Source organism: Stomoxys calcitrans, chromosome 2, assembly GCF_963082655.1.
Source record: "Stomoxys calcitrans chromosome 2, idStoCalc2.1, whole genome shotgun sequence".
NCBI lineage: Eukaryota > Metazoa > Arthropoda > Insecta > Diptera > Muscidae > Stomoxys > Stomoxys calcitrans.
Window position 1 is genome coordinate 158,595,647 of NC_081553.1, and position 16,587 is coordinate 158,612,233.

The 16,587-nt window shown below is 39.8% G+C and overlaps 1 protein-coding gene across 1 annotated transcript in view; it reads right to left on the reverse strand.

Moving 5' to 3' along the window:
- Positions 1-16,587, reverse strand: part of LOC106084234 (acetylcholine receptor subunit alpha-like) — a 245,542-nt gene that overhangs the window by 19,326 nt on the left and 209,629 nt on the right. The window contains exon 8 of the mRNA XM_059361670.1: positions 8,684-8,827. Within this exon, the coding sequence (XP_059217653.1) occupies positions 8,684-8,827 (144 nt within the window). The remainder of the gene's footprint in view (positions 1-8,683; positions 8,828-16,587) is intronic.

A 16,587-nucleotide genomic window follows, 5' to 3' on the forward strand; every position in this document is an offset into this window, starting at 1 on the left:
AGATTCAAATGAAAGGTATTTGCGTGTAGAATACGAATCTGATATCCTAATGTGGGACCACGTTTCCGGGGGTCCACCCCACACGAATCCGATATATATTTCTCAAAGCCAACTCACTGAGTGGCCGCCCATCCCCCAAAACACCCCCCAAGCCGGTAATGTTTGCCGACTATGGAAATATGGGGCTGAAATTAAAGGTATGTGGGAGTAGGGGAGTGGGAGTATCTGATATCAACATTAGGAGCCAACTGTCTAGGGAACGTCTGACTACCATAACAACCCCCAAATAGGATGTATTTGCTCACCAAAACAATTTGGGTCTTTAAGAGAGTGGAACCAAATATTTATAGATTTTAGGGCAAATACCCCAAACCGAAAATATTTGCTGACTTTTGCAATAAGGAGTTTAAATGGGATTGGAAAACGATTTTGATAAAAATTTTTGAGGCCAATGGCAATATGTTTCAAATAAATGATATATAGATATATGAGAATAGACCACGTTGCTGATATATTTTCAGGGCTTAATGTTGGGGGACCATGTTGGATACTGTTGGAGGCCACCGTAGCGAAGAGGTTAGCATGTCCACCTATGACGCTAAACGCCTGGGTTCGAATCCTGGCGAGACCATCAGAAAAAATTTTCGACGGTGGTTTTCCCCACCTTATGCTGGCAACATTTATGAGGTACTATGCCATGTAAACTTCTCTCCCAAGAGGTGTCGCACTGCGCACGCCCTTCGTACTCGGCTATAAAGGGAGGCCTCCTATCATTGAGTTTAAAAACTTGAATCGGACTGCACTCATGGATATGTGAGAAGTTTGCCCCGATTCTTTAGTGGAATGTTCCTTGGCAAAATTTGCATTTTCAATGTGGGGGGACCACCCCAATCCCCAAAACATCCCTAAATCGGGCATATCTACCTTCCATGTTAATGTGGAGCTTAAACACAAGTTTTTGGGAGGAAGAGCAAGAATTGATACCCATTTTCGGGACCAATTCTCTGGAGGTCTACCCCTTTGAGTTTATATTTGAGTTATATGATAACCAATTTCGGGGTCATGTGTTTGGGGGACGCCCCTTCGTGTAAACTCCCCTAAACCAATGGCAATATGGGGTTTAAATGAATGGTATTTGAGAGAAGAGCACGAAGCTGATATTTTTTCAGGGCCAAGAATCTGGGGGACCACCTCACCCCCGAAAACACCCCTAAATCAGATAACATGAGAATATCGGGCTGAAATTAATTATTTTAAGATTGGAGTACACCTTACATCCAAACTTAAATTCGTAGACCAATAAATATCATATGGAATACAGATAACGGCACTTATATTATTGAACCGTTAGTCAAGCGATATGCTATTTTCGTAGTATGGTATTTCCCTAAAAGCTCTTTAATTGTCGAAAATAAATATTCCAAGGAAACTTTTGTTCCATATAAAGTAAAAGAAGGCGCAGCGGAGCTTGCCCGGGTCAGCTAGTATGTAAATATAATCCGAAAAAATATAATAAAAAAAACAGTAAGGGAAGGCAAAAGTAGGGCGAAGCCGACTATATATTACCCTACACCACCTAGTGTACGTAGTACTATTAATATATATAACTTATCTCCAAACCTAGTCAGACTTTATTTTGGATACCTATTGAAATATCTATTAGAACCTTGTAAGACTTTCTTACGGTAGGACAACAAATTTTGATTCCCACATCCTTAAAAGGCCACATCGGTTTAAAGATTATGCAAATGCAAATTTTGCTCATGAACATTCCACTAAGGAATAGGGGCAAACTTCTCACATATCAATGAGTGTAGTCCGATTCAATTTTAAGCTCAATGATTAGGGGCCTCCTTTTTATAGCCGAGTCCGAACGGCTTACCGCAGTGCGACACCTCTTTGGAGAGAAGTTTTACATGGCATAGTACCTCAAAAATGTTGCCAGCATTAAGAGGGGAAAACCACAGCTGAACATTTTTATACCCTCCACCATAGGATGGGGGTATACTAATTTCGTCATTCTGTTTGTAACACCTCGAAATATGCGTTTGAGACCCCATAAAGTATATATATTCTTGATCGTCATGTCATTTTAAGTCGATCTAGCCATGTCCGTCCGTCTGTCCGTCCGTCCGTCCGTCCGTCTGTCCGTCCGTCCGTCCGTCTGTCTGTCGAAAGCTTGCTAACTTTCGAAGGAGTAAAGCTAGCCGCTTAACATTTTGCACAAATACTTTTTATTAGTGTAGGTCGGTTGGGATTGTAAATGGGCCACATCGGTCAATGTTTCGATATAGCTCCCATATAAACCGATCTTGGGTCTTGACTTTTTGAGCCTCTAGAGGACGCAAATCTCCGATTTGACTGAAATTTTGCTTTGTTTTGGTATCACTTCCAACAATTGCGGTAAGTATGGCTTAAATCGGCCAATGTTTTGATATAGCTGCCATATAAATCTTGTGTCTTGACTTTTTGAGCCTCTAGAGGGCTCAATTCTCATTCGATTTGAATGAAATTTGAAAAAATGCACGTGGTGTTTTGGTATCACTTCCAACAACTGTGTCAAGTATGATTTAAATCGGTTCATAATCTGGTATAGCTGTCATATAAACCAAACTTGGATCTTGACTTCTTGAGCCAATATCAATTCTTGAGCAATGCTCATCCGATTAGGCTGAAATTTTGCATGAGGTGTTCCGTTATGACTTCCAAATAACTGTGCTGGGTATGGCGCAAATCGGTACCTAAACTGATATAGCTGCCATATTAACCGATCTGGGACCTTAACTTCTTGAGCCTCTAGAAGGCGTCAAATAAAACACCTCGGAGTAAATCTTGTTAAAACCGGACTAAAATTGTAGCTTCTACAGCCTTAAAAGACCATATCGGATAAAAGATATAGATGAAGGATATCTAAATCTGAACCGATTTTTATGAAATTTTGTACAACTAAGAAGACGTGAAAAAAAACACCGGATGCCAAATTTTGTAAAGATAGGACCAACATTTTGGCTTCTACAGCCTAAAAACTCCATATCGAATAAAAGATATATATGGGAGCTATATCTTAATTTGAACCGATTTTTATGAAATTTTGCACATGTATAGAGACTTTAAAAAAACACTTCATGCTAAATTTTGTAAAGATTGGTCTAAAATTTTGGCTGCTACAGCTATAAAATTCCATATCGGATGAAAGTTATATATGGGAGCTATATCTAAATCTGGACCGATTATGACAAAATTTTACACACATACGAATAGCTCAAATAAAACACCCCCATGCCAAGTTTTGTAAAGATCGGACTTTGAGGGCGTCTATAGCCTTAAAAGTCCATATCGGATGAAAAATATATATGGGAGCTATAACTAAATCTGAACCGATTTTATTAAAAATCGATACCGTTCGTCCTTGGGCCAAAAATGGGACTTGTGCAAAATTTCATGACAAACGGACAATAAATGCTACCTGTAACTTGATCACAAGAATACATGGACAGACAGACAGACTAAGCTAAATCGAGTCAGGAAGCGATTCTAAGCCGATCGGTATACTTATCGACGGGTCTAGCTCTTCTAAGCCTTCTAAGCGTTGCAAACAAATGCACAAAGTTATAATACCCTGTACCACAGTGGTGGTGTAGGGTATAAATACAGCTCTGTGCCAAATTTCAGGACAATACATCAATCTTTAAAGGCTCTAGAGTGTTTAAAACTGACGGTCATACAGACGGACATCGGTAAATCGTCTTAGAAGTTTACAGTGATCAAGTATATATATACCTTGTAGGATCGAAAAGGGATGTTCCGATATGTGGCACACGGAAGGACTAAATGAATGGTTGTATATTCCTTTCAAAAGATGGCTGTGAAATTATAAAATATGCGGCCTTGCCAGTTGTAATGCTATCTGAGAAGGCTTTGGAGTCTTGAAACAGGTATTCTCGGAATTATAGGGAATTGCATAAAAAAAATATATTTTTACATCGGATTCTATATTATCTACAATACTTTTCCTCGATAAACATCTATTAGCCATCGAAACAGTGTGACGCTCAAAACAGACTTACTTGGACTATTGGAAGATGCGATACTATCGGATTGAGAGAAATCAACCCAAAACTCGGGCTTTGAACATTAAAAGTATGTGTGCATAAAATAAAATAATCACTGTATGTATTTCTGCTATTATTTAGTTTTTTTTATTACGGAAATATGAACTTATTTTTTTAATAGAAAGGGAAACCAAAGGGAAAGCAACATCATTCACTAAAGAAAAGCACAGTTTTTATCTGTATTTTTATTTACATAGCGTAACGGTTGGTCCATTGGGCCAAACTACCTTGCTCATCTTGTGCATATTTTAAGCACTTTATCTTAGGACGTTTTTACTTGTTTATTTATATATAGATACTAGCCGAAACGCGCCCGCTCCGCTGCGCCTTCTTTAACTCCCTAATACCTTTTTAAGGTGAAGAAACTTCGGCCTGAATGCGGATATCGAATTCGTGCCATTGTAGCCTATGAGGCTGAACGCGTTCGAATCATCGCGAGAACATCGTGTTTATCCCCTCTTAATGTTGGCGACATTTGCGAGGTACAATGCCAGGCATGGTATTGTACCTCGACACCTCAAAGAGGTGTCGCACTGCGGGACGCCGTTCGGACTCGGGTATAAAAAAGATCCCCTATCATTGAGTTTAAACTTGAATCGGTAAGAACTAAGAGAATTTGCCCCTTCACGGTTCCTTTTGGTAATGTTCTTCCTTAGGGTAATGTTCTCATTAGGCGACATTTCGACTCAAATATGGATATCCAGTATGCTTGTTGGGCGTCCCGAAGGATACTTAGACTCAAATTTTAGTACCATATTCGTATTCTACTCTCCAATACCTTTCATTTGATACCTATATTGTCCCGATCGGTCTACTTTTGTCCGTCCTCCTTCCGATACCGAAAAATTAAGCTATGTTTCTTTCCAGGCCAACCTACACAATATGCGAAAATTTCGAGAAAATCGGTTCTGCCGTTTTTCAGTCTATACGGAACAAACAAACCGAGTCCCATATATCCGTGTTTGGCTAATGTGCCCATTTAGGGCGTGACCCCCTATACTTCAACATGAATTTCTATGCCAGATTCGTTATCTACTCCCGCATACTTTTCATTTGATACACATATTGCCCGGCGGAGGGTCTGCCCCCTTCTGGGGCGGCCCCCAGGAATTTAGACCCAACTTTCATTATGAAATTCGTACTCTACTCTTGAATACCATTAATTTGAATTCCATATTGTCCCGATCGGTCCACTTTTATTTTTGCGTAGTTCTTTTGGGGTAAGGGGGAGGGTGCGCCCCCTTCCCGATATCAAAAATTCCTTATAGACTCAGAAACGGCTGAACCGATTTTCTTGAAATTTTCACAGATGGTGCTAATGATCCCCTGGTGAAAATAGGGTACTACATTTTTTGATATCTGAAGGGGGGCGGACCCTCGACAGTCCAAGTTTTTTTTTCGACATGTCGCACTGAAATCGAAATTTTGTGTTCGTTTAACAAAAAAAAAAAAAAAAATGTAACCACAAAAACCGGGTGTGGTTTTCGATTGTAAGGTGTTGCTTACAGAGAGTGCAAAACTGTTGCATTTCTAACACAATGCCAAGTCTACGGTGGAGAGTGAAATACATGAAAACAGCTGCTTTCATTTCATTGGCACCTACTTTACGCCTAAATATTGATTAACTTCACGCGTAAAACTTCTGATTACCGTCATTAAAGCAAATTTTGTTTGAATGTTTGGATGTGATTATTTTGTCTGCGCTCTCTGTTTTAGATGTAAGACAATTAAAGGACAATTAAGGGACAAAACACGCCTAAATCGGACATATTTACCGACCAGGTCAATGTGGGGCTCAAATGAAACGTGTTGGGGAGTAGAGCACGAAATTGATAGGCATTTTCGGGACCAATTTTCCGATGGTCCACCCCTTCCCAGAAATACCCCAAAAACAGCAATTATTTATTGACCATCGTAATATGGGCTCAAGTAAAAGTATTTGGGAGTAGAAAGAGTATAAATTTACCAACCAAATCAAAGGTATTCGAGATTAGAAAACGAATATGATAACCAATTTTAATGGTTATCATATATGACAATATGGGGTTAAAATAAATGGTATTTTAGAGAAGAGCACGATGCTTATATTTTTTCAGGGACAAGTGTCTGGGGACCAATTCTCCCCGAAAACACCCATAAATCGGACATACATATTTGCGGGTCAAGGCAATATGGGACTCAAATGAAAGGTATTTGGGAGTAGATCACGAAATTCATACCCATTTTCGGGACCACGTTTCTGGGGACTACACTACCCCCTAAACCCACCAACCGCCACCCGGCTCCCATTCTTACTCCCAAAACCCCCATGAGAATATCGGGCTTAAATAAAGTCTCTTAAGAATGGAGTACATCTAACGTTCAATCTCAAATGACCCTAAACCCGTTGAGCGAAATCATAAATCAGTAAAGATCATTTGGGATTCAGATAAAGGCATTTAAATTGTTAGCCAAGCGATATACATACAAATATTATTTTCGTAGCACGGTATTTCGCTAACATCTCTTTAATTGTCGAAAGAAAATATTTAAAGGATGATTTTGTTCCATATAAAGTAAAAAAAGGCGCAGCGAAGCGGGCCCGGTTCAGCTAGTTTTCTATATATTTATGTAATATTGAACAAAAAAGTGAGGTACTTTGCTACAAATTATTATTTTTTAATAGATTAGAGAGGGTGCAGATATTAAGCCGCCCCATGTCACTATGGACATACACCTAAGCCAGTAATCGGCTTGTTGTGCGCTCTAAAAACTATAAAGCACCAACGTCTCATCATCTTCCCCGCATGCCCTACACATGCTATCACTAGCCGCACCGATTTTACATATGTGAGCTCGTAGTCCTATGTGTCCCATTATGATACCAATAGCTATACTGACCTCCTTCTTGCTTCCTTTCAGCAATAGCCTCCAAAGCCTCCCCATAGGATTTTCGCCGTCCAACCGACCGTTTCACTGTTCCACAAGGTCGTCCACTTCCTTAATTCGGACTGCGTCGACCCGATAAGCTTCGGGTTAATCAAGTTTATTGACAGCAGTCCTCTGGCCTTAACCGCCAAATCGTCTGCCCTTTCATTTCCCCTTACTCCGTTATGGCCCGGCATCCAAACGATGTGGATTTTCCGATCCTCAGAGAAGGCGTTAATCTCCTTCTTACAGTCCAAGACTGTTCGTGACCTTACCGTCCTGGTTGTTATTGCAATTATGGCAATTTTACTGTCGGTAAAGATGTTCAGACTCGAAGTCCTCGCGTTAGCACCACACCACTTCATGCATTCCGTGATCGCCCGGATCTCCGCCTGCAGGACAATATTATGGTTAGGCAATCTAAAACAGATCTCAGTCCCTGGGTTTTCAGTGTAAACCCCCAGGCCCACTATGTCCTCTAGCTTTGATACATCCGTGTAATTTGATCTTCCAGATGGCACTACTAGGGTTCCGTCAATCCTGTGACTGTGCCGATGGCAGCAGTGCCTCGCACTCGACTTCAAGGTGCATCTCAGGTATACGATCGGAAACCTCTTCCCTTTCTTCCAGGTTTCCTATCCTTCCTCAATCCATTCGCCCATCGTCTTAAGTCTCATAGCCGCAGTGGCTGCCTCACACTTAATCTGTATGTCAATGGGTCGGATATCTAGAATAGTCTCCAGTGCCCTAGTGGGCGTGGTCCTCATCGCTCCGCCTATTCCAAGACAACATGTTCTCTCAACCCGTTGTATGGTCGTTATGGTGCACTCCTGTAGAGCCAGTGGACTATCCTAGGTTTCAGGGCCCATTTCGAGCCTACGGCCCGTTTACATAGTGCCCAACATCGGTGAGCCTTCTCAGTAAGCTCCTGAATATGACACTTCCAATTCAGTTTCCCGTCCTAGATCACACCTAAGTATTTGACCTTGTCAATTTTGGAAATCGTCTTATTGAGGAAACATGGTGCGTTAAATTCGCCCACCTTCGTCTTCCTCGTGAACAGGCATATTTCAGTCTTCTCTGGGTTAACATTGAGACCTCTGGGTCTAGCCCAGTCATATGCCATATGCAAGACCTTCTTTTTTTATAACTTACCACAAATTTATATAAAAAAATTAGGAATATATTATAAATTTCACGATTTATAAAAAACGCACTTTTTTAAGTATTGTAGTGTATGATGTATTTACACTACAATACTTTTTCACCAGAAACCTGAACGAACGAGTTTAAAAATTTAAAATGTTTATGGAAATAATTGAGGCACTCCAAAAAATAACGGATTAAAAAAAAAACAAATAACAAATAAAAAAAAACAGTAAGTAATACACGTAGATAAAAAATATTGAGGATTAATGAAGAAGGGTACACAACCGCACTTTATTTTGTCCGACAGTGTACGGCAATACGTTCGGAAATGGATATTTCAATGTGCTGCAAACGGAATGACAAGATGAATATACTGTGTAACATTTCTTTCTTAAATCGAAATCACCATAAGTTATATTATTGTGTAACACATTAGTGTCCGTGGCTATTTATGGCATTTAAATAAATGGCAATGCTTTTAAATTATAGTTATATATTGAAAACTTTTTTCTTACCTTGTGTCAAAGTTATATTTCGGTCTCTTGATGAATAAGAACTTCGGCAGATAATCTATGAACACATTCTTGACCCATGGCGCCATTCGATGAGTCTGAGGTGACCGGAAATGAACATTTAAAACCACAACGGTGACACATATACTAAAAAAGCAAAAAACGGAAATAAGATTATTCTGATAGAACACTTTTAAATTTTAGTAGTCGTGAACATTAAACAAATTTCAGCTAAAGGCTAGTGCTCGATAACTGATGTTGTCGAAGTACCTTTCCCTCTTCTCTTCGTGAAGGTGGGGGATGTCCCTTTCTAACAATCTTGCAGGCACTAGCGCTATGAAAGATAGTTCCTTAGGCTAGCCTTTACCAATAACTTCTAAATCTACTCCTGATTTCCTAACCTTGATTAATCCATAGGACATAACTCCCTAGATTTGTTGAGGTCTTCGTGGAGACGGAAACTATTACGAATACTTCATGTCTTTTCCGCTGGTTGCAAAATTAGGGTTACTGTTCTCTGTTAGTCTCTTAATAATGGACTCAGGACTTGAAGGATTCTTCTGTATCTATGCGTGCACTAAATCAAGTTCTGCTCCAGGCATAATTCCACCTATCCTTTTTAGAGCGCAACGGAACATGTTTGCTGATCGTTGTTCCCTAAAAGATACTCACGCTTATTTCGGTTGTCGAGGGCATTCGTCGTCGAAGGCGTATTTCACATTTCGTGGTATTATGTGACTTAATTGCCTTCGACAGTTTGGTAATGTATTATAGTAAACAATAAAATGATGTTGTACAATAGTTAGCTCCATATTCTTTATACAAATGGGTGTGATGTTGTAAGGAGTGCTATTAACTTACACACAAAAAATAAAACGTTTGGAAAATCTTTGCTTCAAACAAATCTGTTTTCTTGGAGAAGTACCATTTTTTTGGATTAAACAAAGGATGCTTTGTTACACGAAATATGTTTTGTTTGCTTTGTATATATCTTGTGTGAGAGTTTGAGTTCGTGAGCATAAAGAGGAGCACGTTAAAACATCTAATTTTTGGCTTTTTCGTACGGTTCGGTGTACGGATGTAAATTCGGAAAGTGAAAATTTGTATACCCACCATCATAGGATAGGAGTAAATCCATTTAGTCATTCCGTTTGCAACACATCGAAATATCAATTTCCGACCCTAGAAAGTATATATATTTTGGGATCGTCGTAAAACGATCTTACGATGTCTGTCTGTGTGTCCGCCTGTTGTAGTCACTCTGCAGCCTTAAACAAGTAAAAGCGTGCTAAGTTCGGTCGGGCCGAATCTTATATACCCTCCACAATGGATCGCATTTGTCGAGTTATTTCCCGGCATCTCTTCTTAGGCAAAAAAGGATATAAGAAAAGATTTGCTCTGCTATTAGAGCGATATCAAGATATGGTCCGGTTTGGACCACAATTAAATTATATGTTGGAGACTTGTGTAAAATGTCAGCCAATTCGAATAAGAATTGCGCCCTTTGGGGGCTTAAAAAGTAAAATAGAGAGATCGATTTATATGGGAGCTGTATCAGGCTATAGACCGATTCAGACCATGATGGTCAAGAGAGGATCCGTCGTTGAAAATTTCAGGCAAATCGGATAATAATTGCGACCTCTAGAGGCTCAAGAAGTCAAGACGCCAGATCGGTTTATATGGCAGCTATATCAGGTTATGAACCGATTTAAACCTTATTTGACACAGTTGTTGAAAGTCGCAATAAAATACGTCATTTCAGCCAAATCGGATAGGAATTGCGCCCTCTTGAAGCTCAAGTCCTCAGATTTGTTTATATGACGGCTATAATAGGTTATGAACCGATTTGAACCATACAGTTGGCACAGTTGTTGGATATCATAACAAAATACTTCGTGCAAAAATTCATTCAAATCGGATAAGAATTGCGCCCTCTAGAGACTCAAGAAGTCAAGACCCAAGATCGGTTTATATGACAGCTATATCAGGTTATTAACCGATTTGAACCATACTTGGCACAGTTGTTGGATATCATAACAAAACACGTCGGCAAAATTTCATTCTAATCGGATAAGAATTGCGCACTCTAGAGGCTCAAAAAGTCAAGACCCAAGATCGGTTTGTATGGCAGCTATATCAAAACATGGACCGATATGGCCCATTTAGAATACCAATCGACCTACACTTATAAGAAGTATATGTGCAAAATTTCAAGCGTGCTTTCGACTGACAGACGGACGGACATGGCTAGATCGACATAAAATGTCGCGACGATCAAGAATATATTGGGTTGCCCAAAGTAATTGTGGATTTTTCATATAGTCGGCGTTGACAAATTTTTTCACAGCTTGTGACTCTGTAATTGCATTCTTTCTTCTGTCAGTTATCAGCTGTTACTTTTAGCTTGCTTAAAAAAAAAGTGTAAAAAAAGTATATTTGATTAAAGTTCATTCTAAGCTTTATTAAAAATGCATTTACTTTCTTTTAAAAAATCCGCAATTACTTTTTGGGCAACCCAATATATACTTTATGGTTTCTCAGACGAATATTTCGAGTAGTTACAAAAAGAATGACGAAATTAGTATAAAAATGAGATATTGAGCTCAAATTTTACACTGATCCGTATATTTTCAACACGCAAGTTAGGTTCTTGAACGAGCCAAATCGGATTCGATTTGAATATAGCTGCCATATAGAGCGATGTACTGATGTAAGGTCTTGAGCTGATAAAGGCGCATTTATTTTCCGATTTCGCTGAAATTTGGAACAGCGAGTTGTACTAGGGCCCCCACATATCCGAACCAAAAATGGTCCAAATGGCATAATATTTACATATAGCCGATCTGCGGGTTCAGGGTCTTAAGCCAATAAAAGCCGCATTTATTGCCCGATTTCGTTGATATTCGGATGAATGAGTTGCAGTAGAGCACCCGAAATCCGAACGAAGTATGGTCGAAATAAGACCATGTTTGAATATATCTGCCATATTGACCGATCTGCGAATCCGAGTCTTAAGCCAATAAAAGCCACATTTATTGCCTGATCTCGATTTGGAACAGTGATCGGATCATATTTGGACATAGCTGCCATATAGATCGATCTGCGAATAAAAGCAGCATTTATCACTCGATTTTTCTGAAATTTGGACAAGGCTACTCGATATCCGAATCGAGTATGGTCCACATCAGATCACATTTTGAAATAGCTGCCATGTAGACCGATGTACCAACTTAGAGTCTTAAGCAGGATTCACAGAATAAGATTAAGCCAAGCGATCAGCCGACATCATAAATGATGTTCATGGGGCCTATCCACTTTTTGTTTGCGCAAGCAACCTTCTATTAGTGAATTCTGAGTTTTAAGCACAAAAAAAGACGCATTTATTATCCGATTTGACTGAAATTCGAAACAATGAGTGGGATTGGGCCACCCGTTATCCGAACGGAGTATAGTCGATATCGGACCCCATTTGAATACAGCTGCTATATAGACGCCACATTTATAAACCATTTTCGCTAAAAGCTGGATGTGGATTGGGTCGATATCCGAACCGACGATGGACCACATCAGACCATGCTTAGATAGTATTAAGCACATAAAAGGCGCATTTATTATGCAATTGGACTGAAATTCGGAACAGTGAGTTGGATTGGGCCACCCAATATTCGAATGGTCGAGATCAGACCACATTTGAGTGAGTGAGTTGGATCGGACCAGATAAAGCTGCCATATAGACCAAAGCTGCCATATAGACCAAAGCTGCCATATAGACCAATCTGCTGATTATGGTCGACATTAGACCTTATCAGAATATAGCTGCGTCTAGACCGATCTGCCTATTTAGGGTCTAACGTTAATAAAGCTTCATTTATTAACCGTTTTCTCTGACATTTTAATCTACTACTTGCATATGCCCTCTCGGTACCTAAACCAAATATGTCTAGATCGACCCAATATGGATATAATAGCCCAGCAAAATAAATTTATGTACTTCCAAAGTAAAAAAGTTCGTTCTTTTCCTACGTCATGGAAAGTAATGTAGAATAGCATTGGCTATGCTAAGTTTAAACCCTTCTGGGAAATGTAAATTAGGGGAATTAAGAATGAATTGCATGTTTTGTAGCATCAAAGCGACTTATCATTGGTCGAGTGCTGCACGCCATTTTGATTATTTAAGATAGTGCTTTGAAAAGGGGTTCGTCATTATCTTGCAGAATTTTGGGTCGATTTTCCACATGCAGCTTCCGTGGTTATTTTCTGCTATGTAGGCTTTATATTGCGTTTACCTACTATTTCCCAAAATCATTTTTGAATTCCATTTTGTAAACCAATTTAAAAAGCAACTTTGAAAATATTAAAGCTAAACAACTATAAAAGAAAGGAATTAAATTAGTTGAAAAGGATGTAAAAATTGTTGCACTTTTGGTGATAGCTCTGTGTTAAAATCACAACATTTGGTGCAGTTTTGGTGTACAATAATATGATAGGATAACAAATATATCCATGGTTGTGGGTTTTCAAAGTTCGGCATGGCCGAATTTAATGCCTTTCTGCTTATTCTAATTTCGCTTTAGGTGGAAAAAAGTCGTAGTACAATACCACAAACAAAAACCAGCAGGAATTCTACTCATTGTATGATAATGTTTACGCTCGTAAAACTTTACTAATTTTTTGCTTATGGCACAAGAAATGCAAACAAAAACAAAAGACTGTAATATTTTTGTATATCATAAATCTTAACGAATCCCGAAAGTGTTTAGACCACATGTTCTCATGTTGTAAAATTATTTGAGTCCGTTATCCTTTTTAATAGGCACAATCCATTTGTAAATATGAACAAAATATTTAACCCATAGTTTTTAGTAATAAGTAAATGACATTATTGAGGCAATCAGGAATAAATGTGATTTTTTGGGCACAAAAAGAACTGTTTATTCGTTAAAAATTCCTGCTTGCAACTTTGTCTTAAACAAAGTCCAACGATTTTTACAAAAAAATGTTTACTTGTCTAAATTTCGTTTTCGTTGAATTATTTATTTGGTTGTATGCACTAATCGTTTTCGCAAATTTTAACACTCGAATTACACTAGGTTAGATTGTGTTGAAAAGAGGATGAGGATATTAATCCGTTCCATGCTAATAGGTTATAGGTTTGTAGGCCTCTGGTGTCGCATAACATGCCATGCCGGACTTGGCTATAAACACCAATCACTGCAGTTGTAATCCTGTTGACATTGTCGTCAATGTCTTCTATGCTTGGGCAATATAAATTATCTTCCCCAAGTCTTCTTCTGCGAAGTCTTCCGAATTTTGGCCAGTTGGTTTTCAACTTATTATAGAAACTTAACGGATTTGGCGCGGACCGTGCCGTATTCTAAACTTTATGTAGCGATCGACCAGATTTTTCGAAAGCCTTATCACATCTAACACATCCTTCCTAATCCTATTAACAATGGTAGCAGTGTTACCAATATTAAGTGTTATCAGGTCGTTAGTATTCAAGAACTCAGAAAGGGTTTTGCCCCGGTTATTGATGTTGGCACTACCCCACGAAATGTGGTGAGAATTCGCATTGCACCCTATTAGTACTTCAGTTCATGTCTGTTTTACTTTCTCCACCAACCGTTGCAGCTCCGACGTAGGTGGCGGTGTCAGAGAGTCGAAAGGCAGATAAAGTGATGCCACGTATGCTCCACCGTTGCGTTATCAGTGTTGCGTCCGACGTTGACAACTCTGGGGAAAATATATTAAAATTTTTATGACAAATAACGTAGGTTCTCGGCCGTGTACTGGCGTTGGCATAGAATAATTGGTAGTTGGTATGGTTCAGTCCAGAAATTTTTTTCCGGGTCTTGTCCCTGCTGATTTTCTCAATCAGGGCGTGAATAGCTGTCTCGCTGCGGTGGAGGTTTATCTGGATAACCGCAATCAATGGTCCTCAATCAGATGGCCTTCTTGGGAGTAGGTGATGGTCTCATCGTCTGCTGCCTGTTCTTTAGGCCGCATTGAGTTTCCCGTCACAGCACTGCCTGATGTTTTAATATTAGGATCTTTGCCTATCCTAGTCTGCATTGAGTTTTCGGTCTCTGTACTGCCTGATGTTTCAGCATTAGGATCGTTATCCATCCTAGTCTTCCTAATCTCGAGAAAGTCGTTGATGGTTCCGTCGACGAGTGCCTGTTCGTTAGGCTGTGTTGGGTCTCACACCCATGCACTGACTGATATTTTGGTATTACGATCTTTGCTAATCCTATTCTCTCGTGGTCGGCCCCCTCCCTGTCTGTTAGGCGGTATTGAGTGTCTCGCCACTGCATCGCTTGATGGCTCGACATGCCTTTAGTCCTAGCCAAATTTGTCACGGAGACTTGATCAATGCCCACCACAAGGAGAGTTCCTTCCTCCTACTCCTCCCTGTGGAACACCTCCCATTTCTCCACTACCAAATCTTGGTTTTGCTTGTTTAATAGCCTGTTTGTGGACGTCGAACAATAGTCCAGACGAACAAAGAACAATCGCTCGAAATCTAATATTTTTCGGTTTGTGTATGTTGAATTAAATTTTTCACCAACACATACGTAAGCCAATGTTTTCATTTTACATTCTTATGATTTTGGGATTGCCATATGACTGTTTCTCCAAATCTACTACCAAATTGTTTGTACAACTGTGCAACTATGACACATTGCAAAGCTACCTCTAGGTTAGGTTAGGTTTAAGTAGCAGTCTGCCATCAGACTCACTTAGACGTTTTCGTCCATTGTGATACCACAGGAACATAAGAAGGAAGATAACTTCTAGTTCCTACCGTTGAACCATTCAGATCGTTTAAAAATCCCAATAACTTGCCAATGTTCACATCCGCCTAATCATGCAAGTTCTCAAAGAAATGGGAACCTAAAGTGGAACTCCTTCTGACTGCTAGTGCGGGACACACACAAAGAAGGTGTTCTATAGTCTCTTCTTCTTCGATGTCCTCACAGCTTCTGCAATAGTCGTTGCTGGCAACCTACAGTCTGTCAGCATGTTTCCGATTAGACAGTGACCTGTCATGACGGACACAATGACTGAGACGTCTGTTTTAGCCAATGACAGCAAAGCAGTAGACCTCTTCAAGTCTATATTAGGCCACGTAGTTTTGGAATGCTCACAACCCCCTCTTTGTGACCAACTATCGGACCTGGTCCTGAAAACATAGCTTACATGTTGGTAGAGGCATACCCACAGATTCCAGTATTCCTGGAATGTGTAGGGTAGTTCCTAATTTCGCAAGCTCGTCCCCTTTACTATTCCCTGGGATATTTCTGTGCCCCGGCACCCAGAGCAGTTGAATTTTGAACTGTTCAGCCATCTCGTTGAGAGATCTGCGACAGTCGAGGGAGGTTTTTGTGTTCAGAAATACGATCTCCAGGAATTTAATGGCTGCCTGCCAGTCTGAGAAGATATTTATGCCAATCGTCGTAATGACATTTCCACCACTTCCTTAATTGCAAGGATCTCCGCTTGATACACACTGCAGTGGTCGGGTAACCTTTTCGATATGACCAGTTCTAGATCTATAGAGTACACCCCAAAGCCCACCTGGTCATTTCGTTTGGAACTATCCGTGTAGAAGTCTATGTAACTTCTGTTACCAGTGGTACCGTACTTTTTATCAAAAAGCGGCTCATCTAGGGTTTAATCCACACTGCCTGGAACATCGGATATTGTAACAAGGACAACACAGTGTCCGTAGTCGCCACATAAAAAAGCCTCCTTAACTTCGCGGCGATGGTGGTTACAATTTGGATAGCCACAATGTCCACAGGCATAAGATATAGCATTAAATTCAGTGCATCAGATGGTGTCGTCCTCAGTGCGGCTGTGATGCACAAATTAGCCATCCTTTGGATCCGGTTAAGTATTGAGCA